Raw genomic sequence first — 24,146 nt, 5'->3', positions numbered from 1 at the left:
CCCCCCCGTGCCTTTCCCAGTCACCGTTGCATAAACTTCCCGCTCAGCGGCCAGGCTGCCCCTTTGCAGACCAGTGGGACCTCAGTACCACTACATTTCCATTTCTAAAGGAAAGGGCCCTGGCTTTTCTAAGCGTCTCATCATGGCTTTCACAAGGCCATTGCTTTCCTCTTCTTTCCTCCAACAGCCATCCCAGGCTGGACGAAACACAGGATGCTCTTTCCAGGTTTGACGACCTGGCTCACCGACCTGGCCACCTGCACGCGCCTCCCAGGTTCAGCCCAAGAGCTGAGCAAAGGTTGGGGAAGCCTTCCTTCCCAGTCAGGAGCCCTCGGCCGGCCGTGTTGGCCCCTGTGTGCCCCTTTTATTCAGAGGAAGACGATTCAATGCAAGAAAGGAAGGGAAGGGGAGAGGGGTGTTTTTTAAAAGGGCTTTGGATTCAGGATGTGTTTGGGGACCAAGTCTCGTTGGCTTGGGAAGTAACTGGCTCTGTAACAACCTGTCTGGGCTTGATTTGCCTGTCTGTATAGCGGGGGTTTAAGTCTCTCTCTCTGTTTCTCTCTCTCTCTCTCTCTCTCTCTCTCTCTCTCTCTCACACACACACACACACACACACACACACACGTGTTGAATGCTGGAGTGTAAGCTCCCTGCAGGCCGGTCCCTGCCCATTAAATGCTGTATAGCTGGAGCCCGGCACAGGGAGTGGTTCAAAGACCTGTTCACTAGTGAACGCACGAATTTTCAGGTTCGAGGACGAAGGGATGTAGAGAGCGAAGAGCCGGCACTGGGGTCAGGGTGGGTCGCGCTGACTTCGCTCGCGGCGATCGGCGAAGGGGCTGGGGGACAGCGACGAGGCCCGTCCCCGCCGGCTGAGCGCCGCAGTTCCAGCGCCTCCTCGGGCCCAGCGCCAGCTCCGGACATCCGCCCCACCTTTCCGCTAAGCCTCGGTGGCCCGGGGCCTACCTCGGCGGCGGATCGGCGCCGCGGCCTCCAGCCTCCGGCCGCAGCCCGCCGCCGCCGCGCGGAGCGCACCTGACCCGGCGGGCGGGCTGGCGGGCGGGGCGCCGGGGCGGGGCGGCGGGACTGACGTGGCCGCGGCATGGAGCGGGCGTGATTCATCAGCCGCCGCGCCGGGGCGGCATGGGGGCGAACGCAGTGGCCGCCTAGGCTCCCCGGCCAGGCAGCGGCGGCAGCGTCCCCGGCCCGGCTCGCGCGCGCTCCTCTCTCGGTCGGCGGCCGGCGCCTGCTAGGTCAAGATGGAAGACATCCTGAGGAAGCTGCAGAAAGAAGCGTCCGGGAGCAAGTACAAAGCCATCAAGGAGAGCTGCACCTGGGCCCTGGGTGAGCGCCGAGCGGGGCGCGGGCGCGGGGCGCGGGCGCCAGGCACCTGCTGGCTGCGGCTGAGGGCCGCGCGGCCCCGGTGCGCGCGGGGGTTTTCGCCCAGCTTGGGTTATGGGTGCAATTCGCGCAATTGCGAGTTGCCTCGGGAAATTGATGTGAGAAATGAGAATCTTGGCTCGGGCGTTGACATCCACCTCCCTCCCCTCCTCCCCTTTATCTTCTCCCAAACCTCACCGGGGAACCACTGTCCACCCCCCTCCGGGCGGCCCCCTCCTCCCAGGTCCCAGCGCCATGGGCGATGGTTACCCATCGCCAAGTAGGACAACACCTGGAGTCCGTGCGAATCCAGGGCCTGATTCCGAAGAGGGAAGTTAAACCCGCGGCTCCGATGTGGAATTTTTGGCGAGTGGAACCAGGAAGGAACGGCTTAATTTGATTTTCCTGATAGAGGAAGCCTGCTGAATGTTCGCTTTCCTGATTACTGTACATGAAAAATAACGTGCGGGCGGGATTGTGTTACCTCTGCAATTCTGTTGTGGTCTGCCCGTCACACAGGTGGGATTTTAGGTCTGCGACCTGTGCTAGCAGTGAAATAAGTTCCAGGTAGCAAATGTGTGTTTCCCATCAGGCTGCAGAACTCAATGAGGGAAAAAACAGAAAGGCATTTCAGCCAGGCAAGAATTTAGGGAATCAAAAATGTCAGGATGGGAATGCAAGGAGATCAGAAGCATACTTCGGGTGCTAGTGATGCTTTCAAAAAAAGAAAGGCAGAGAAGAAACCAGAAACCACTGTGGGCCCCTCGCCTTGCCAGAGCCTGATGTGATTCCTCAGCCACCACTCAGTTGAAAAATAAGATTGAATCCCTTTCCCTTGCAACCAAAAACAATCAGTTGTTTGTCGAGACACTGTGCTGTGATACAGCCTGAGACAGAGAAGTGCCATCAGCAGGCTTTCAACTAAATGTAGAATTCTGCGACTGTTTTAGGTGATTCTGTTACTATTGAGAAGCTCTTAGTTCACATATGTTAGGGGGTATGTACAGCGTCATCGTTTTTGCCTGTGCATGCCGTGACAACATTGTCTACACTATTGTCCAGGAAGTTTGTCTTGTGGGTAGAAGCAGTGCTTGACCATTTTGGTTTCCTATTTTTGCACTACCCCATTGTCATTCAGCAGAGGGATTCAGAGCAAGATTCTCAAGGGCTTCTAATGAAGGGTCGCAGATGGCTGGGTAACACGATGACGCAGGACCTGCTCGTGCTCTAAACATGCCATTCCTAGTATTCATTATTATTTGGCTGCAAATTAAGCAGATTTAGATAAACGGGGAGGAAGAGAGTAATCTAGTATTTTTAATGAACTTGAGTTCTGATATTCAACATCTTGTTAAGTCAAACTACAATGTTATTGAGTTTTGGTCCTTAAAGCCACCAGGGAGCTGAGAGCTAAGACAAGGTAGATTATTCAAGTAAGGCCTGGAATCAGCCTAACTGTAGATGTGGTTCCTTTTCCAGTGATTGTTCTATAATTAGCCAGAGGAGATGTGAGTGTATGAAATAGTTGAACAGTAGTGGAGGGCATTCATAGATTGAAAGGACCAAATCAGGAAGAAGGAATGGATGTGGGGTCAGAGTTTCGTGTATGTTGAGGGGATGGGTGTAAGCTGGTAGTGCTTTTGAAGTATTTACTTGTAGAATGAGGAAGTTGTGGGTTCTTGCTTTTCTTTACTTATTTATTTAGCAAATATTTATTCAGACCTCCCCTGTGCTGAGTGTATATGGATGTAAGGATGAATAAAATGTTCTGTACATGGCGTTTGTTAGAAGGGCACCCTGGAGGCAGAGTGCAGTATGAAGAAGGGCCTGGAGATGAGGTCCCTCTTGTCTTTGCCATTCTGCACCATTTTCCATCGCCCCTAGATCTTTTGCCTATAGAACATTTGTCACTCCTCAACCCCTATAATTTTGTTACAGACTAAAGTGTACGTTTCTTAGACTGCTCTTCTGAATCTAGCCCCAGGCTCTGTCCTTATCACTCTCCCACCAGGAGCTCAGAGATCTACCAGCAGTGTGGGACATGATATGCCCAGCACACTTCTCTCTCTGCCTCCACTCGTGCCCATCCTTCTGCCAGGAGTTTTCTCTTCAGACGCCCCAAAGCCCAGCTTCCATAGGGAGCGTGCCCTGAGCATCTCAGGAGAATCAGTTTCTCCTCGGGGCACAGAGTCCCACCCCATGACTATCTCAGAGCACCTACTACTTTGATTATTGTGTGTATCACTAGTGCAGGATAATTGAGAAATATTTTGTGTGCAAGAGGTCAGAAAAAACTAGTTAAAGCTGACTTACGTTAAACAGAATTTTTTTTTTTTTTTTGGAATTAGCTAAAATATCCCTTAGAAGAATGGTCGTGGGTTCAGTCTGATTCAGGAATTTTATACTGTTCCAAAGATCTTGTCTGGCTCTTTGTGGGTTGACTGACATACTCTGCTACGGGTCTCCATAATTTTGGGCTGATGGATTACCAAACATAGCCCATCTCATGAGAAAGGGGCAATAATACACTTAGACAATCTCAGGAGAGAGGGGTCATCTTTATGCTTGGACCATTTCAGGACAGAGGGATTATCTCCACACTGCGTCCATTTCCTCCCCCCTTAAACCATAGCAGGAAAGAGTTCATCTCCATCCTTAGACCATCCCAAGAGAGTGGAGCTTTTCCGGTTACTCCCGCCTGATCCTTGCTTTCACTTGTTTTCTTTTTGTCCTGATGTGTTGTGTGACTATCTCTGAACCAGACCTCCAGCCAGAGAAAGGAATGGGCTAACTGGCTTAGGCCTACGCTACGAGTCCCATTGACATCCAGAGGCAGGGAAAGATGGTTTCCTCAAAGAAAAATTGGGGTGAAGCATCAGAAGACAAGGGAGTGGAGGCTGGCCCGTCATAACAGTGCCTGTCCACAGTGCAGTGAAGTTCTCTGGTGGTTTCCTCACCAATAGATGAGGCAGACGTTCAATAAATAAATCAATACTTCAGTGACTTACTTGGGCCTTAAATAATCTTAACTTTTATGTTTATTAGAGTTATACATGCTCATTTTAGAATATTGAAAAATAATAGAAAAATGTGAAGAAAAAATAAAAATCACCTGTAATCTCCCCACCCAGAGATAACACTGTTGAGATTGTGGGGAGGGGGGTCTTTCCCTTTAGCAGACGGTCAGACTACATGTGGCATATTCTCACTTGTTTTTTAACTTTAGCATTTTGGTAAACTTTGTCATTTTTATTCCCGGAGGCATTTTTCATTTTAGCATTTTCTTTGTTGTCCACGTAGCCATGACTCTTCTCTGAAAACCAGTGTTCTTAATGGCTGCAGAGTAACTAGCAAGGCGTATGAATGCATCTTCCCTTTGGTGCTATCCTTGGTGGTGAGGAATGGTCTGACTGAGACATAGACAAGAATGAGTAGGATGAAGGGACGGCTTGGGGAGAGCCCAAGATGATAGTCTTATCATCAGGAACTGGCAGCCCTAGAGGCTTGTAAGCTGAGACACTGAGGGGTGAAATATGATAGCGGAACAGAACAGGAGATCTGGAAGGTACTAAGTCCTTCTTTTAGAAACTTTCAGTGTTTTACATGTGTCGGGGGACCTTTGTGGAAGGGATATGGAGAATGGAGGAGAGAGAAATGAAAATTAGAGGCAGGAATGCCAAGCAGAGGAGGAAGGCTCACCCAGGCAGCCAGCACCTTTCTGTCTACCTGATCACTTTTCCTTCTGGCCACAGGTTCTGTTACCTTCAGAGCGAAACTTATTAAAAAGTGTCTATAGGGATTGTCCATGTCCTCACTTCCTGCTAACTCTGATCTCACTCTCCTCTGCCTTTCACCTGCATCATTCCACCAGCTTGTACTGAAGAATAATAAGGCACTCAGCTGTCCAACTAGCAGGCTATTCTTACTCCCACCCACAGGGCCTCTCGGTGACACTGAGCACACCTAGGTGCCTGCTTCACCTTGGTCCCCATGACCACACCCTACGTATTTCACCTTGGTTCTTGAGCCACCCTGTCTTCCTTGCCAGCAACAGCTCCTCTGTCCAGGCTTACCTGTTCTCAAGGATTGTCCCTGAGCCTCTTACTCCTGTCTTACTCCCATCCCTTCTGCAGCTGAATGCATACACCATGGCTCCAGCTCAGTTCCTGGGAGTGTGAAGCCCAGTGCTATGTCACGAATCCACACCTGTGCTCTGACACTCACCCCAAGTGCAGCCACCTGCTCAGTATCTCTACTTGAATGGGTCGTAGGCACTCCACTCAAGGCCCAAAGTGACTGTGTGCTCTTTCCCACCCCGACACATGCACAGACCTCAGTCACTTCTGGTGTTTCTAAATGATCAGTTGATACCAGCTCCTGTCCTGTTGTGCAAATCTGAAAGTTAGAGTCATCCTTGGTACATTTCTTAATTTGCTATCATACCCATCCATCACCTAAGTTTTGCTCACTTTTGCCTCCTTGACAAAAACCTGTCCACTCTGCCTGTGTTACCAGAGCTGCAGTCTAAGCTGCCTTCCCTTTTCCTAGGACTGCTGTACCACCCTCCCGGCAAGGCCTTTCTTGCTTACTCTAGACCTTTATAAGCTATTTTCCAAGCAGCATCACCTTGGAAACCCCAATCATCTCGTGGTATGCCATGTTAAATAACTGCATGGCATCCCATTAGGATGAGGCCCACAGTCACTAATGAGTTCTGTCAAGGCCCGCGTGGCCTGGCTCCTGCCTGCTCACAGCCTCAGCCCATGCCACCCCAAACCTGCTCTCTGAGTTTCAACCATCTGATCTTCTTCTAGTAACCCAAATACACTATGCCCCTCTTACTTCAATAATTCATCCACTATTTTGTGAGCATCTCTTAGGACCAGGCACTGTTCTAGGTGTTGGGGATGCCAGAGTGAACCAAACAGGCAAGGGAATCCTGTCCTGCTTTCATGGACTTTACAGAATCTTGGAGGGATGGCAGCCAATGATCACGATTAATGAATAAAATATCCATGACCACCCAGAGGGTGTTAAGACCTAAGGGAAAGCATAAAACAGCAAAGGAAAACAGGAGGTGCCTGGAGGGAAAGGGGATTGGTCATTTCAATGGGGTGTCCAAGGAAAGCCTGACCAAAAGGGTGGCTACCAGGTGGGAAAACATCTGATGGCTTCTGGAAAGACCAAGGAGCGTGGGCCGCTGGAACCAGCAGAGAGAAGGGGGAGGTGAGCACTGCTGGTGAAGGGCCCTGTGGAGCTCCCTGGGGAGATGGGGAGCTATTTGGAGCAGAAGACAGAGGTAGAAGTGTGCCCTGGCAGGGTGTAGACAGGATCTCCCAGGCTCCTGTGATAAGCAGAGAGAGCAATGGCAGGGCCCAGGCCAGAAGTTGGGAGCTGAGAAAGGAGCCTAGTGCTGTCACCCAGGTGGAGAAGATGGCAGCTGCGGCCCCAGTGGCAGCATGGAAAAGGTGAAGGTAGTTGGGATTTTTCAGGCATTTCAAACTTGTCATTCTCTCCACTTAAAATGCCTGCTCCTTCCCTAATTTGCACAGTCCATTTCAGTCTTAAGACATCTTGTGGGAAGCTCAGACCCCACTGCCCGCAGTAGGGTGTCCTGTTAAACCTCTGCCCAATTACCTGTGTTTCCCTTTATGGCATTTATCACAGTTTGAGATTAGAATGTTCACTTCCTGAGTTCTCAGACCATGTCTGTCCTCACTATTGGGTCCCCAGCCCAGTACCTGGCTCAATATTTAGTCAGTGAATCAAGGAGGGGGACCTCTAAGGACCAGGTCAGGCTCTTTATGATCATTATTGCATAAGCTCCTTGCAAGAATCCCATGAAGCAGGCATTATTGTCCTCATTTTAAAGATGAGGGACTCAACTGTAACTTAGAGAGGGTAAGTATCCCCCATAGCATCCGCCAGTGTCACAAGCTGGTCTGGGGCTGGGGATGGAACCTGGTTTGTCTCCCCAACTGCCATTCTGTCATGGGCGATTACAGCAAAGCTGTAGCCTTGCCCCCCTTGCCTCTTGGATACTCTTTGCCTTGGGTCCTCCTCTTGTTCCTGCCCCTCCCAAGGGGTGGGGTCTTCACGGCTGCTTTGTGACTGCTCTTTCTGTTTTCCCTTTCTTCTAGCTCATTCTTATCATTTGTAGAGCTGTTACACATTCTGCATTGGATTTAAACCCCTCTGGTGAGAAAAACCACACTGATTTGGGGAGCAGCATCAGCTCGTCCTGGGCGCTGAGCCCTGCAACTGCTGGACCTGTATGGCCAGCGAGCTGTTCCCTGCACCTGCATCTCAGGGCTCTGTGATAAGCAGAGACCTTTTCTTGTCATGTGTCTCATCTTAAGCACTGATCTCAGTCCTTCAACCTCCTCCTTTGGCCTTGTCACCATGGGCCCTGCTGAGCTCATCTTTTTGTTTTGCTGATTAATTATCTTTCTTAAATCCACTCTTTTGTCCCATTGGCCACAACAGGCCAAGATCCTATCCCAGTTTGGTCTGGTATGAATCCCGAGTCTCTTGGATATATTTGGCATCTTATTGTTCCCTTTGATTGCTGAGCAAGATTGGAAGAGCTATTTCTCCTTCCCCAGTGAAAATAATTCACATTGACAGGACTTGTTGACTATAAGGAGTGAAAAGAGGAGGCCACACAATTTGTGCTGAAAAACTGGATGCATGTTGGATGGAAATAAAACAGAGTTTGAGGAAGAGACTAATGAGCTTTTTATTTTCTCTAAAATTGGAGGCAGCAATAGTGTGGATAACCCACAAGCAATGGGAAAGAATTGAATATCCAGGTTGAATGATTTGCAAGTGGGACTCCCGATCAACATCCCTGACTGTAGTGTGATGTTTAAAAAAAATTAATCTACCCCGTCATAATGTGTCTGAGAATCATGGTATGTGTTTTGTGAACTGGAAAGTTTTTCACAAGTTTGAGTTATTGTTTAGAGATATTTAAGTATTTTTGAGGAAATAGCTTTTCTTTCTCTGTTTTTGGTTTTTATTTTTTTGTAGTTTTTGGCCGGGGCTGGGTTTGAACCCGCCACCTCCGGCAATATGGGGCTGGCGCCCTACTCCTTTGAGCCACAGACGCTGCCCTCTTTCTCTGTTTTTATTATGAAAATATAGTGTCTTGCCAGTTGTAACTAAATGAAATTGGCATTGTGGGTCAGGATTGGACTTTACCTGTTCATTCTTTGTGTCTATAGGGAAATACAGTATGTCCTAATTTTTAACTCTTCCCTTCTCAACAGTGAGGAAAGGTCCAGAGAAGTCTCGGGGGCCTTTGAGTTGGAAAAGGATTGATAATTGAGAATTACTAATTTATAATTAGAGAAATTCCTGGGGAAAAGAAAACTAATCTGAAATTCACATACAATGGATATTCTCAGTCTTCGAATATTTATTTTTAACTTTATAATTTTCCTTTTCTAGAAACCCTGGGCGGTCTGGATACTATTGTCAAGATCCCACCACACTTGCTGAGGTAAGAGATGGAAATTACGTGATATAGCAGAAGTCAAAATCGCTCACTGAGTTTTCTTGAAGGTCCAGATGGCCTCATGGGTTTATAGAATGTCTTAGTCTGTTTTCTGCTGCTATAACAGAATTCCACGAACTAGGTAATTTATACTGAACAGGAATTTATTGGCTCATTGTTCTGGAGACTAGAAAAATCTAAGAATGAGGGGCTGCCTCTGGCAAGGGACTTCTTGCTGTGTCATCTCACGGCGAAGGGCAAAGAGAGGGCAAGACAGAGAAGAGAGAAGGGGATCAAATTCATACTTTTAGAACAAACGTCAATCCACTTTGATAGATAACAGCATCAATCCACTTATGAGAGAAGAGTCTAAATCACCTCCTATTAGGTGCCACCTCCCAACATTATTGCCTTGGAGATTACGTTTCCAACATAAGATTTCGAGGGGACATATTCGAAACAGCATTTGATTCACTGACTGATGCCTATTTTGCTTCCACGAGCTAAGATAATTCTTGCACCAGCCTGAAGCTGGTTGCTCTCGCTCTTCCTCTGTGGAGTATGTGGAGTCATTGAGTCACAGGGACCAGCCATCACAGTCAGTGGTAAACTGATCAAATTGGTCAAGGAGAGAGATGAACAAGGAGACAGTGGACACTATCTTACAGTGTGAATTAGAAAACCGTGCCCTATACCAGGTAGGGTGGGCTGTCCCCGGCAACCCTTGCTGGATGCCATCTAGCTGACTGCAAAGTCTGTAGCCCCACGCAGCAGCCCTGAGACAGTGAACCTAGTCCCCATTTCTGCACCTTCCCCTATACGTTCATTTCCCCTCATTGAGAGAGAAAGAAATACATGCCCTTTGTGGAAAATTTGGAAAGAACAGAATAATTTGTCCATAATTATACTATGTAAGAATGCCAATAAAAACAGTTTAATGGGTTTTCCAGTTTTTTCCCCCCACACAGGTATTTTTACAAATTAGTATGAAATTGTACCTACAACATTGTTTTCTTCTTGTTTTTTTCTTAAAACCATGGAAGGGGGTGGATGGGGGTAGGGAGGGAGATTGATGGGGTCACCTCTATGGTTTATCTTACAAGGGTACAAGTGAATCTTTCTAAAAGCAGAGTATGAATGTTTTAACTTAATAACTAAGAAAATGACATGAAGGTTATCTTAATCACTTTGATGAGAGTATTTCAAAATGTATATGAAAACAGCACACTGTACCCCATTATTGCATTAATGTATGCAGTTATGCTATAAGAAATTTAAAAATTAAAAAAAGATCACATATTGCTACACACTCCATAATTCAAGAAAAATATTATGAAATAAAAATATGTAAAGTCAAAAAAAAAAAAAACCTTGGAAGAACATTGTCTAATGCCAATATATCTTTTTCAGATTAAAATATTACACATACTTCCATTATATGGCTGTAGCTTAATTGATTTAGTGTTTTTCCTGATAGTAAACATTTGGACTATTTCCAGGTTTTTCCTTGAGATTAAGAAAAATATTGATCCTGCAGCCCTTTCTTGAGTATAGTTTGTGTTAAATATTGTCAGGACACTAAGATGTATGGGGTATTTTTTTCTGTTTTCAAGTAGATTGAACAAGAATTATGCTTCTGCTTTTAAAAAAATCCATTACTTCTACTATAGCAGCCACCACAAGCTTACCTATTGTAAGGGAATTCATGTGTTAATCAAACTGAGTGCCCTTTTGTGTGTATAAAGTTTATACATGGACAGAATGTCTGGCAATAACGTATTTGTCTAGTGGAGAGGTGTTCTTGCTGGGTATCCCCATGGGAGGATGTGAAGACTTTTTAAGAGCCGTGAAGGCCAGGGTAGTTTAATGGAATCAATTTTCTGATTTCCAACTGCTGTAAGTCCTTGTTTTGAAAACTGATTTGTTCCGAGACTGAATTTCCATATCTCCTTCTCCATCTCACCTTTGACTGACTTCCGATTTGCTTGACAAACAAAAACCACGCTGTGACCCATCTTACATGTGACTAAGGTGTGTGGTCCTGGAGTACAAAATTCTTGTCCCACCAACAAAGGACTATGAAAACATTAGTGTCTGTGGGGGTAAAGCGAATGATTCTAAGGACCAGGTGTCACATATTTTTGCAAGTTAGGTAGTTTTGATTTCTTGGCTTTCAGCAAAATTGAAGGAGGACCTAATCTGGCTATAAGATAATAGACAAAAAGATTTTTTGATTATAAGTCTCCTGCATTCCCTTATTATTTATGCAAACAAGGTTTCTAACCGCTTAACCCTATGAAAGTGAAAAAGCTATGGAATTAGTGCCAAATCATGTCTTACAGCAAGGCACAATACTTATCCATAGGTATATGGGGAAAAAAAGCCCTATCTATTTCTTTAGAATTGTATTCTCAATAAAAATTATGTTTTCCATGTTAACTATTTCAACATTTTGATAATTAGTAATGTTCTTTGGATCAGTTGTGTGCATTAGTAGTAATAGCTAAAGCTACAAAAGAGTTTAAACAATTATAAGCTATATGGTCTTTTTAGAGAAATTAAAAAAAATTACTTTTAAATACTTTATTACAGGAAAGTATAATAGGGAGATGAATAGAAGTCCTTCAAATATTCAAAAATAGTGGGAGGAAACTCTTTGGGGAAAGTGGAATGGAAATATGAGTTCAAGGACACAAGAGAACCATACAGCATTTTTTTTTTAACTGTTAAAGAAGAGTTTGTTCACATATTTTTTAGTGGCTGAAGGGATTTCCCAATTGCTGTGGTATTCATGAGCTATATGTAAAGAGTGATGTTTTAATTAAAAATTTTAGTAATACCAATATGCTAGGATCACAGCTTTTGCAGTTAATTAAAATTATAATGAAAAATATAAATGCGTAGTTACAATATGTGATAAAAAGAATTGTAAAATTTTCTCAGTGATTACACCAACAAAAAAGTTGGATCAACTCTGCTCTAAAGATGGTTTCTCAATCCAAATTCTTCTTTAACCTGTCAGGCTTTCTGTTGCTCTGGGTTTGTGATAGAAGGTTCGTCCTCAAGGTGAGCGGCAAGTAAGTGATAATGATCCCAGAAGAGGTTCCTGGTCACTGGTTGGGATTATTCATCAAAAGACAGCTCTTGTGGCTCGGTGCCTGTGGCTTAGTGGGTAGGACACCAGCCACATACACTGGACCTGGTGGGTTCGAATCCAGCTTGGGTCTGCCCACCAACAATGACCAATGACAACTACAACCAAAAAATACCCAAGCATTTTGGTGGGTGCCTGTCGTCCCAGTTACTTGGGAGGCTGAGGCAAGAGAATTGCTTAAGCCCAAGAGTGGGAGGTTGCTGTGAGCTGTGATGCCATAGCACTCTACCCAGGGCGACATAGTGAGACTCTGTTTAAAAAAAATAAAAAAGACAACTCTTGAGTATGTGTGTGTGTGTCCAGATGAGCTGTAAAGAATCTGGCTGTGATGTATGCCTGAGGACATATGTTTGTTCCTTCTTTTAGCCATTTGGCTTCATTTTAGTCAGCGATCTTTAACTTTTCCCCAGAGCCAGCTAACTGTCTTGTGCGCCCACGGGAGGTGTTTACAAAGTTGGTGGGAGGTGTCTACAAAGTTGGCCAGATTCGTACTGTGGAGATGTGTGTGTGTGTTTGTATGTCCTTACATATCTTCTCCATTATTAGAAATACAGTTTGGAGTGTTTATCCTAATGATACACAGCTGGTGACATCATCCTCGTATTCAAAAGAGTGGGATCATTGTATCAGGTGCACAGTGAGATCTATCAGGCATTGTTATACAGGGAACTGAAGCACATAAATGAGACATGGCTGATGTGAGCCTTGCGCTCAAAGGTTTTTTCTTTTGAAGGAGGAGAATAGAAACCTACAAAATAGGAAAACACCATTATATGGTAGGGAATGTAAATTTACTGTAGACTTTTATTCATACATGTACAAGGGGCTTCGGTTTGGCTGTGATTGATTCATACTAGAAGGGAGCCTCCCAAAGCCTCTTCTAAGATATAGGAAGAAGCCATAAATAATTAGAGCAAAAAAGAGCTATTGGATCAATAAGAGTCTGATTTATGATTTCATGTCACAATTAGGGATGGGATTCAATGAGGAGATGGGCAGTAATGGGCTCTTCCCCCCACGTTGTGAATCAGTCCTCCTTTAACCCTTTGATTGATCTTCCAGGCTCTTTAAACCCAGAGAGCACTTACTCTGTGGAGTTCTTATGTGTAACTTCTATCGGAGTATCTGCTCAAAAAAATGTAGGCAGTGTAAATACTTGTCTGTTCATGAGAGAGAACATGGATATGTTCATTATTTTTCTTCAATTCTTATATTTAAGAATCTAAGAAACTAAGTTTATAAACTAGCTGTTGCATTCTCCTGATTTTGCATTCGGATTTAGTTTTGATTTCTGTTACATAATTACATGGAAGTGATTATTTGTAGATTTTTTTTTAATTGTCTGTTTTAAAAGGGATGCAGGGATTATTCAGAATCTTGAATACTTTTGCTGTGCTGTTTTTTCTATTTTTCTTTTTCCATTTATTTCTTTCATGTTTTGGTAAATTATTAGTAATATTATTTTGATCAATCATATGCATTAGTAATGGTAGCTCAAATCAGAAGAACCCTTGAAAGACCTATGTTGAAATTGAACCCTCGAGAAACCTGTGTTGTCTTATCTTTGCTTCTTTACTTTTGTCGTTGATTGCTCAAAGTCCAAATGTCACATGAATGATTTAAGTGATTGGTGACCGGATTCAGTTACGCTTAGGGCATTCCAGAAGAGCTACTGATGATAAAATATTTCAGATGGAGTTAAGGTGTGATCGGGAGTCATGGTTTGTTTGTGTCCAAGGCTCTTTCCTTAAGCAAATGCTCACTGTCCTTGCCATGGTAAGCGACAGGAATAGGAATTCATCCAGAGTGCCCATTTGGTGTCAGTGTCAAGAATAGAGGAAGCATGCCCATTGACCCACGAATGGATCAATAAATTGTGGTATATGTACACCATGGAATACTATGCAGCTCTAAACAAAGATGGAGACTTTACCTCCTTCATGTTTATATGGATGGAATTAGAAAATGTTCTTCTTAGCAAAGTATCTCAAGAATGGAAGAAAAAGTATCCAATGTACACAGCCCTACTTTGAAACTAATTCATAGCTTTTATAGGAATGTCATAACCTAATTATAGCCTTAGAATATGTGAAGGGGGTGGGAGAGGGGAGGTGAGGAGGGTGGATGGGGGGAGGGAGGGTGATTGGTAGGGTCACCACTATGGTTGATCTTACAAGGGTACAAGTGAATCTTTCTAAAAGCAGAGTATGAATGTCTTGACTCAATAACTAAGAAAATGACATGAAGGTTATGTTAACCAGTTTGATGAGAGTATTTCAAAATGTATATGAAAACAGCACACTGTACCCCATGATTGCATTAATGTACACAGTTATGTTGTAAGAAATAAAAAAAAAAAAAAAAAGAATAGAGGAAGCCCCAGGGAACTGGTCCTATGGACTGTTTTCTCAATTTGTTAGTAGATAGTCATGTGAAAATCTTTCCACCCTCCTGCCCTCAGTTTTGCTGTTGATTTTGGGAGTGAGATTTAAGGGTTCCTCTCTTCCTGTACAAGGAGTTACACCCTCTCTGTCTGTGCTGTTCTTTTCCCTCTTCTTAAACATCAGGGTCTCTTACATGTGTCTTTGCAGGGTTGAATAAACCCATGAGTAGTGGGCTATTGTAGTATCCCTACACTCAAGAGACCATCAGTAGCTCAGGCTATTCCTTAGATAAGGGTCACCATCTCCATGTCCTTGTCAATGCAAGATGCTCCCTAAGAGTGGCAGACTTGGTGAAATACCCCTGGCCAATCGCCTTGCTCTCATAGTCATGGGCTCACTCCATCATGGTTAGCCACTGGTTTGTCCACCAAGGGATTAAATAAGACCTGGAAGCCACTGATCAAGAATACTTAGTAGTTATCTTAGTCGAATAGGCTGCTATAACAAAATTTCATAGATTCAGTAGCTTTTAATCAAAAGAAATTTATTTCTTAGAGTTCTGAAGGCTGAGAAGTCCAAGATCAGGGTGCCAGCATGGTTAGGCCCCCTTCTGGGTTGTAGACGGCTCACTTCTCCCTGTGTCCCCACATTATAGAAGAGGGAAACAAACTTGGCCAGACTTCTTTTATATGGCATTAATCCCTTTCATAAAGGCCCCTCCCTCATGACCTAATCACCTTACCTTCTAATACCATCACCTTGGGGGCTAGGAGTTCGACTTACGGGAACACACTTTCAGGCCACAGCAGTAGTTGATAGCATTCACTGCTGTCTGTTTTCTGACAGCCCTCTGTCTACTTTTCCCTTTCACTCCTCTACCTCCTTGCTTTCCTCTGTGCTTTTAGGAATCAAGTGATAGACCCAAAATAACCTGGTCATTTTACGGAATTTGAAGGGTGTTAGAGTTTTTGTTGTGAATTTCCAGGGGTGATGGCCTGGAAATGTTTTATGAGTCTATCACCTACCTTATTGGGTAGGGAGCATGTGGCTTAAGTCTGCCTTGCAGTGCCACTACTATAACGTTTAGGTCCTTGCAAGCCGTTGCATAATAGTCTGTTGCTATCAACCTCACAGTTGGTCATTTAAGGGTTCTGTTCTCAGACTCTGTCCTCAAGAAGCCTATCTATGTGAATTATTCATCTTTGTGTCCCCTAGCTCAGAGCCTTGGAAATGTTTGTGTGGGATGAAACTGCCTCTCCAAACATGTATTACCGTCCCAGGGAGTCTTGGAAAGCACAACTGACCCTCGAATAACACAGCTTTGAATTGAATGAGTTCACTTAGATGCCAAGCTTTTTCAACCAAAGGTGGTTTGAAAATACAGTATTTCCTGGGTTTGGAACCCAAACATATGCAGGACTGACTTTGTATACCTACGGGTTCAACAGGGCTGAGTGCAGGATGTGAGCATGCTCAGATTTTGGTATATGAGGGGCTTCTGGAACAATCCTCCAGGGCCAGCTGTATTTGGAAGAATCTGTGCCAGAACAGAATCTCACTCAGTTTTGGCAACAGAAGTAATGGTATCTATTGAGAGAATAGGTTACAAAGAGTAGACCCAGAAGCCCAACACCCAATCCATTGACCTCAAGCAATGTAGACTTACTTCCCCACCCTGTACTCAACCAAAGCCCTGACCAGTCTAATGTGTATTAGGGCTGGGGGTTGGGGTGGTAGTTATGGGGATCCTGACCAATATTCCATGCCAAAGGACACCAAATATACAAAGGTTTCAGCTCTCAAGAAGTCCCCATGCAAAGTGGTTGGCCTCTCTGGAAGAGGCATGCTGCCTGTCCCACCTCCACCATGAATTTGACCTGGAGTATTTCTGTTCTAAAGAACTGAAGAACCTCCATTCCCATCCTGCCCTAATCCTGGGTTGTCCCTTCCTCCTATCCCAGGCAACTTACAACAGGACTGGTCCTGATCAGATAAAACTGTCAAGGGAATCCTCGAGCTACCTTGTTAAAAGGCAGCCATTGGCAGGGAACCTTGTGCTGGAAGACTCAGTGCCCCTTTGGGAACAATCCCAGTGATTACTCCAGCCCCAGCGCAGCTGCCCTTTTGCTTACCTACTTTCTGATTCTTCAGAGCCAACCTTATCCTAATTGCTTTCTCTTGCCAGATGTACTTTCCAGAAAGACTTTAAGAGCCCTTCTTCCCATTTGTCCTTGTCTGATCCCCAGCCCCTTCTGTATCTTCCCTGGCTGAGCCACTGTCCAGCTCTCCACTTCATTTTGCCTGTCTGGTCCAGACATTTCTTTCATCCCAAATAATGACACATTCCTCCTTGCCTTCACTTAGGGACCTCCTGATCTTTCGTGCAGGTGGGAGCACATTCTTCAGCTTTATGCTTAGAGAGAACCATCCATAATAGTTTCCCATGCTGCATATGATTTTATTTTAATTGCTTTTATGTTTCATTGATCTATTTTAGTGCATTAGTTCTGTGGTTTGAACCCTGAAGCAATTTCTGCAAGATGAGTGAGCTTTTTTGGTTCTGATTGAAGAAAGAAACATACTTGCATCAACTGGGAAGGACTTTATGTGATTTTAAATAATATGGACATACACCTCAGTAGCTATTTTTGGTAGATAGTTTCAGTCTCAGCAGTGTGGTTTCTGCCTTTCTTATGTCATGGAGAAGTGTTTGGCTCGCGTTGCTGCCTCCCACTGTCAAGAGGAAGAAGCAATGCATGCAGGTATAGGATTCCCAGTCTCTGTTTTTAGCTTGTGCTAATGAATGGAGGATATTAGCAAATAGGCAGGACAGTTGTCTTTATTGCACTTGATCTTAGCCACAAGGCTGAGATGGGATGGAACAGGTGCTGCTAATGAAGCCTGCTCATTGTTCCGGGTGGACTGCAAACATCTCTGCTTCTCCTGGGTCTAGACTCATCTTGAGGTCTCACTCTTGCTGCCTTCTTCCTTCCTTTCCTCCTACAGCTGACTTCTCTTTGCAGCATCATATAAATATGGGTGAGTGTTGGCTTTGTGGAGCCAAACTCTGTTGAGTTTTGCTGGTTGTACAACCGAAAAAAAACAAAAAAGAATGAGAGCTTTAGAACACTTTGGTTGGCCTAATCCTGACTCATTTTTAATTTTAGAGAATTCTTGATCTCAGTGAACCATGAAAGATAATGCGGGGAAGACAGTGTCAGCCTTGCTAGGGCTTAGGGGCACTGTTTAAGTAAGTAAAGGCTTGTTCTGGAGTAGGTGGTCCTTGAACTGCTGCCAGTTTTGAGAGCAGGCTTGCTCTAAACAGGTGAGCAGAATGGCATTGCAGTGTTGGCCCAGAACCGGTCTGCAAGGAAAAGGTGGCATGTGAAGCAGCCTTTAGCAGCAGGGGATGCTGAAGTCCGTGTTAGAGATCAAGGTGCCAGGAAAACCTAGTTTCTCTTTTTTCCTTTTCATGATGCTATGGAAGACAAAGAGTATTCCTGTCTCCTTTTAATGTAGTATAGGTGATAGCAGTGTACTACTTCCCAACTTACAAACAGCTGCTTCTGTGCTATCTGCCAGCCTGTAAGCCCATCCTAATGGTTTCTGTGTTCTATTCCTTTTGATAAGAAAGACCTACACTTTGCTCTCCATTATGAAGTGTCTCCTTGTTAACGGCCTCCACCTAAAAGCACTTTTTAAGTGATGGAGCCATCACTGTGTCACCACTTAAAGAAGTGCATGAACCGCCCAAGCTCGGCTATCGTGGCTACTGGCTTGGGTGATATTTTAGGATGTGACCAAGATGTCAATGTTTGGAAACCAGCTATGGCCGCTCATCCTTCCTTTATCACAAATAGTTGACGTCCTCATTTTATAGCACCCGGTTTAAGAGAAGCATTATAAAAGGAAACAACTCCATTTTGAGAAGAATAGCAACCCAGTCAAGAGTTTTGTTTCTCAGGGTTCTGCCTGCTTTCTGAATGGAGTGAAGGTAGGATTTTTGCTGTGTGGGTTATCGTATGCGTGGTTTTCATAATTAAACTGTATCTTATAGGCAATTAAGACACAAATTTCCTGCTTTAATTTTAAAGCATGCCTCTGAGAAATTGTTTATATGGATGGGCTATAAAAGTGGATTCCCAGAGATGGGTAGAGACATCAATTCAGTGCCGTCGGTGGCTCAGTGGGGGTATTTTTCTTTTTCATGTGCTAGGACTTTTCTTCTGGGGAAGGTCTGCTGTAAAGACTGAAATCATATTTCATTTTCTTGGAAAACTTTGTTTATTAAGTGTAGTATTTTTATTTTACTGTGTATTTATGGGTAGTTGAACTATATACAAATCAGCAGAATTATGCAATTATATAATTCCCTGATGTATCCCATTCAAGGCAATACATTTGATATGAGGGTTTGTTTTTTTGAACCTGTTTTACAGTCTGGTACTTCGTTAATCAGATGCTTCTTAATATGCCCAACAGCCTTACGTTCACCTTTTCCCATGTAAATTTGGGGACACAGAACACAAGCTAACACTTTTCAAACCTTTACTTTGCGCCAGACAGGGACTCTCCTAGGTGCCGTATTTGCCAGCCTCACCTCATTCTGCCAGCACTGCTGGGAGGCAGGTGGCCCTCTGAGGTTTGGAGAGGCTGCTTAGTTGGCCGAGCTCCCTGAGCCAGATCAGGGGAGAGCCAGGGCTGCTGGGCTCCAAAGATTACCTTATTAACCCACTACATGATATTTGATTTAACACTGAAGTTTATTTTTTCGTATTTGCCATCTTATGGGAAGAGCCGAGACATACACAATTAGATTTCCTGTGGAGAATTATTTCATGAAGCACCGTTATGGAAAAAAACTCATAGAAAATCTGCTATTATTTCTCCATTGCTCACTTGCAAGGGCAACATACTACTAAATTAGAGCACCCTTCAAATGCAACTTCTGAGGTGCCAGAGCTTTTAAAACAAGGGGTGCCCTGCCTTCAGACTGAGGGGAGATGATGAATGAGCAGAGCCACTGAGATTAGTGCACATACATGGCTTCTCCGGGAAGTGACCGACCTTGACCTTTCCTTTGCATAAGGCAGAAGGAAACTTTCAGATAAAAGCCTCTAGTCTAGAATTGTTTTGAATGCACTGAGGAAGCCTGACTAATTATGTAATTAAAGAACTAACCCTTACCACTCTTCCTTCTGCTGACTTGACTGAGGGAAGAGGCTGGGTAGCAATTAGAATGGTTTCTTAAGGAGGGCGAAGGCAAGCACACGGGCAGAATTATTGAGAGAAGATTTAGGGTAGGGCTCATTCTTGGGCCTCAGGAATGCATCTAGACTAGATCCTATTTTGAGCTGGGGGACCTATGCGCATTTTCAGTTCAATGAAGTCCAGAGAGAACTGTTGTGCTTAAATGAATTTTTTTTCCCTGAAACTGTATCTTCCCCATAGTGTGCTTTATTTTATAAATGCTATTTTGATGTTCTGTTTTTAGCAATTGGGAGAAAATCCTTCAAAAACAAAAGAGGTTTTGTATGTTGATTTCAGAGGCTGTTGGTAGGGCAGAAACCGGGACGCTGTGTGCAGCTGTGCAGGGGCTGTGGAGCGAGGAGAATCCCATGACTGGGAAGGGGTGGGGGGAGGGGCGGAACACAGAGGGAAGGCAGGATTGTACCTTCAACTGGGAAATAACACTGGGTGTGGGACACAAAGCCAATTACAGTGAGCTTTGCTGACAACAGGGAGGGAAGCATTTATGTGCTTCAGAGGTAGTAAAAATAGAGATGTCATTTAAAGTCAAGAGGATATTAGATTAAGAAAGGAAACAATTGTTGGTGTAAGGTGTGTGTGCCCAAGCATCCCTATAGAAGATGCCTTTGTCAATCTCTGTTTGAGGTGACTGCCTGGAAGCTCTGAGTTTGGAATGTTGATGCCTCCGTGGGAGGGATGTGTGGGGTGTGATGGGGAGCAGGGAGACAGTGTGGGGGTCTGGGCTCTGGTGGAAGGGGCAGTTGACTGGTGGGGGTAGGTAGCCAAACAAACAACATTCTGCATGCCAGAAACAGGGGAACAGGGCACGAACCGTCCTCTCCCCAGAGAGCTGGCTACTTGTTAAGGGAAAAGCAAAGAGGTCATCATGATGCAGTAAGTCCTGGGTGCAGGTTCTGGTCCTCACATGTGTGACTGTTGAGACATTGAGCTAGTCATTTCTCCTGTTGGCGTCTATAAATGGAGAAGGAATCTCAAATGCAATGAGGTTCCTCTCTTTCCTCAGATCCCACTGCAGGTCGCAGAGGTGGCCCCCGCCTCCCTTGGCAGGACTAGGCATGTGTCCACACTGGGTCTGTCCAACAGAAGTCCCTCAGTTTGACCCTCCTCCTCTGCACAGGGACAGGAGAGAAGCTTCTACCCTACAGGGCTCACTTTTGTCTCAGGACCTTGTACATTTTTAAGAATTACTGAAGATCCCAAAGAACTTTTATTTAAAATTTGGATCACATCTTTTTATAATATTAGGAATAAAACAAAAAATTTAAACTAATTCTTTAAAAATAACAATGGCAAACCCATTATATTTCATGTTAATATACATTACTCTTTTAAATGGAAAATACCTACTTTTATTATACTTCTACCATCCCTATGGCTACAGGATATTCTTGCCCTGGAATATCTCTGCAAACAGGGCACTCTTTGCTGGCTGGGTTCTTATGAAGATTACATAAGGTATCAAATAAGCCGGTACTTTGCAGAATGTACAGCAAATGGAAAGTGAAATATCACTTACAGTAAATAGCCTTGCAGTGTTTTGGCAGTTTGCAGCATGATTAAGGATTTTTTCCCCCTTCTAGGCCTGAGTTTCAAAGTGTGATTTTAGATAGAAAAACAAGGCTACAGGGAACAAAGGGGCAGATAAGAATCTAGATTTTAAATAGTGTTATTTCCTGTTGTTAAGAATATAAAGTGATCTAATTGGTCTTTGGGAAGTACAAACCAATTGGCCTGAGCAGGCAAGATCTGGAAAACTTGGCAGCCTTTAAACATTCTTTAAAATGAATTCTTGTGTCTGAAATAAGGGAACTGGAATCTAATGCTGCTCTGTTCATCTAGTCCTCTTCCATTTTTACTTATAGACTCAAGAAATTTGAGTCAGTTAGGGTGGGGAGAAGGACACGTTCCCAGTACCTACCGATGATGGTTTGCTTTGTTTTTAACCAGAAGATGTGCAAGGTTTTCTTACTTTAGTATGGGGGGCGGGGGTCAGGGGACGTCATCGTTGGCAAGTATAAATTCTCTGCACCCTCCATCATTTTCTAGTGGAGAAACCACTGCTCGCCTACCCAACACCCAACACTCCCTACCCCCAGTGGAACCCGACTGGGATCTGCCTTTCTTACCAGCCCCGTGCTTCCCAGGAGGCTGGGCATGTGCTTGGTCTACATCAAAATATGAGACGGAATGCCATCTCAGTCTTGTGAAGTTCTTTCTTCCACTCAAAATTATCCTATTCAAATTATGCTTGGAGTAGCTATAGCTGTTTGTAGCTGTGAGGGGAGCCAACCAGGGGACAAAGCTGACACAAAGAGGGTGGACCTGCAGGGAAATAGAAAGAGCTGGGTTCTGAGGAATTTAGCTGATGTTATAGGAACCTTGAATTACCTAAACCTGGAACCAGACTGCCTATTATAGGCCGATTAGGGAGTTGGGGTTTTTTGTTGGATTTGCAGCCAAAGCACCATAACTGATGCACCCTCCCCAAAGGAATGCATGTGGTGTCAGGAACCATAGAAGGCGGGCAGTGGGGGGGGAGTCTGGCGGGGGGGAGTCCGGGTGGATGTAGCAGCCATGACCAATCTGCAGTTCTATCAGTTGGATCTTTTCCTTTTGTCTGTCTCCCTTTGGACATTTTATTTTCATTCTATTTCTTCTGTAGGATAAGGCACAGAAGTTATAAATTAAACGTTTGTTAACTTTAAAATAAGGAGAGCTGAGACATCTGTAGCATTTACAAGGTGTGGGTCTCAGAGGTGGGGCCTTGGCATTCCCTCCCACACCCTGAGCATGCAGGTGTGTATTGCAGCCTTGCCCTGCCTCCAGGAGTAACTGAGTGGCTTGTGTGCTCTCCCAGCTAGACTCTAGACACTATCATACTCGTACCCATGGCCCCAGGCATGACGTCTCTGACCCCCAATGTTGAGGGCTAAAATACCAACTACAGAGCATTGCTTTATGCCGGGAATTATACTGATGGCTTTACCTGCATTTTTGTATTAAGTTTTATAGTAAGTACAATAGGTACTAATATAATCTGTATTCTAAGATTAAGAACACTGAGGCCTGAGTGATAAAGTCACTTGTTTGAAGTCCCACAGCTAACATGAAGACTAAAAGCAGAAAGGCAGTGCCAACTAAACAGGTCTGATCCTTTTTATCAGTAAAGCAGAAGGTTCTCCAAAGCTGCAAGGAAGGTCGAAAAAGTAGGGAATAAGATTGTTGGGAAAGGCTTAGATCAATCCTGATCTACCACTTGGGGCTGACCACACCATTGAGGCAAAAGAAAGTTGGAGTCTAGTCACTAAGGAAGGAAAAGAATGCTCTCACTGCCAGCCACACATTTCAAAGTAGAGACTGCTGGAATATTGGTAGAGATATCCCCAGCCTACTGATAGGACAGTACAGATGTATAGGGAACACAAGTGTCTAAGCCAGGGCAGGAGAAGAGGGCTTGTCTCCTTATCCTCTGCAGCTCTTCTCACTGTGCCATTCTTCATGTTTCTATAAAGTAGTTGCTTTCATAGCACCTACTCAATTGATTCCTCTCACTCTTTTGAAGGAGGCTGGGAAGGTCAGAACATCCCTGGTGTGTCTCATGGATAGAAATTAAATGCCTTTGCAGTATCCCTTAGGTTTTGACAGCTTGTGGCTTCACCATTGTTCTGTTCAAGAAACCTAATGAATTCCGTCTTTATCTCTTCCTTGACCCACCTGTTGTTCAGCACAACTTTATGTGGGGATGAAGATTTTTGTTGGAGTTAAGTTCTATTTTTATTCTGTGTTGGTCTGAAAAGATACAAGGTCTAATTTCTGTTCTTTTAAATTTGTTGAGATTTGATCTGTGCCTAAGATATGATAACTTTGGAGGATTATCCATGAGCTGACAAGAACATATACTCAATTGTATTGGGATGGAATGTTCTGTATATGTCTGGTAAGCCCATTTGTTCTAAGGTTGTGTTTAAGTCCATTGCGTCTTTGTTTCGTTTCTGTTTGGAGGATCTGTCCAGTTCCATTAGGGGTGTTGAAGTCCCCAGTAATTATGGTATTGCAATCAGATTGGTTAGGGTTTATTTTATCTATCTCAGAGCATTTAAGTTGGGTACATATTTATGATTGAAATATCTTCTTGTTGTATTGTTCCCTTGACTAGTATATAGTATCCATCTTTGTTTTTCTTGATTTTTGTTGGTTTAAATCCAGTTGTATCTGCTAATAAGATTGTGACCTCTGCTTTCTTCTGATTTCCATTTTTTTCTGAAATATTATTTTCCAACCCTTCACCCTGAGTCTTGTTTTGTCCTTAGAGATTAGGTGTGTTACTGAAGACTGTATATAGTTGACTTGTGCTTTTTTTTTTTTTAATCCAGTCAGCCAGCCTATGCCTCTTCAGTGGGGAATCCAACACTATCACATTTATTGAGAAAATTGATAAATATGGTGGGGTTCTGTTTGT

At 44.1% G+C, this 24,146-nt stretch overlaps 1 protein-coding gene across 1 annotated transcript in view; it reads left to right on the top strand.

Moving 5' to 3' along the window:
* Positions 1–1,198: 1,198 nt before the first annotated feature.
* The window catches only part of ARFGEF3 (ARFGEF family member 3), a 157,536-nt gene continuing 134,588 nt past the window's right edge, over positions 1,199–24,146 (top strand). The window contains exons 1-2 of the mRNA XM_003790289.3: positions 1,199–1,344; positions 8,833–8,884. Of these exons, the coding sequence (XP_003790337.2) occupies positions 1,260–1,344; positions 8,833–8,884 (137 nt within the window). The 5' untranslated portion in view covers positions 1,199–1,259. The remainder of the gene's footprint in view (positions 1,345–8,832; positions 8,885–24,146) is intronic.

The sequence above is a fragment of the Otolemur garnettii genome, unplaced genomic scaffold (genome assembly GCF_000181295.1).
Source record: "Otolemur garnettii isolate 467f Iridium unplaced genomic scaffold, OtoGar3 scaffold00042, whole genome shotgun sequence".
NCBI classification, from domain to species: Eukaryota; Metazoa; Chordata; class Mammalia; order Primates; family Galagidae; genus Otolemur; species Otolemur garnettii.
Note: the sequence above shows the minus strand (reverse complement) of the source record. Positions and strands in the feature narration are given on the sequence as shown.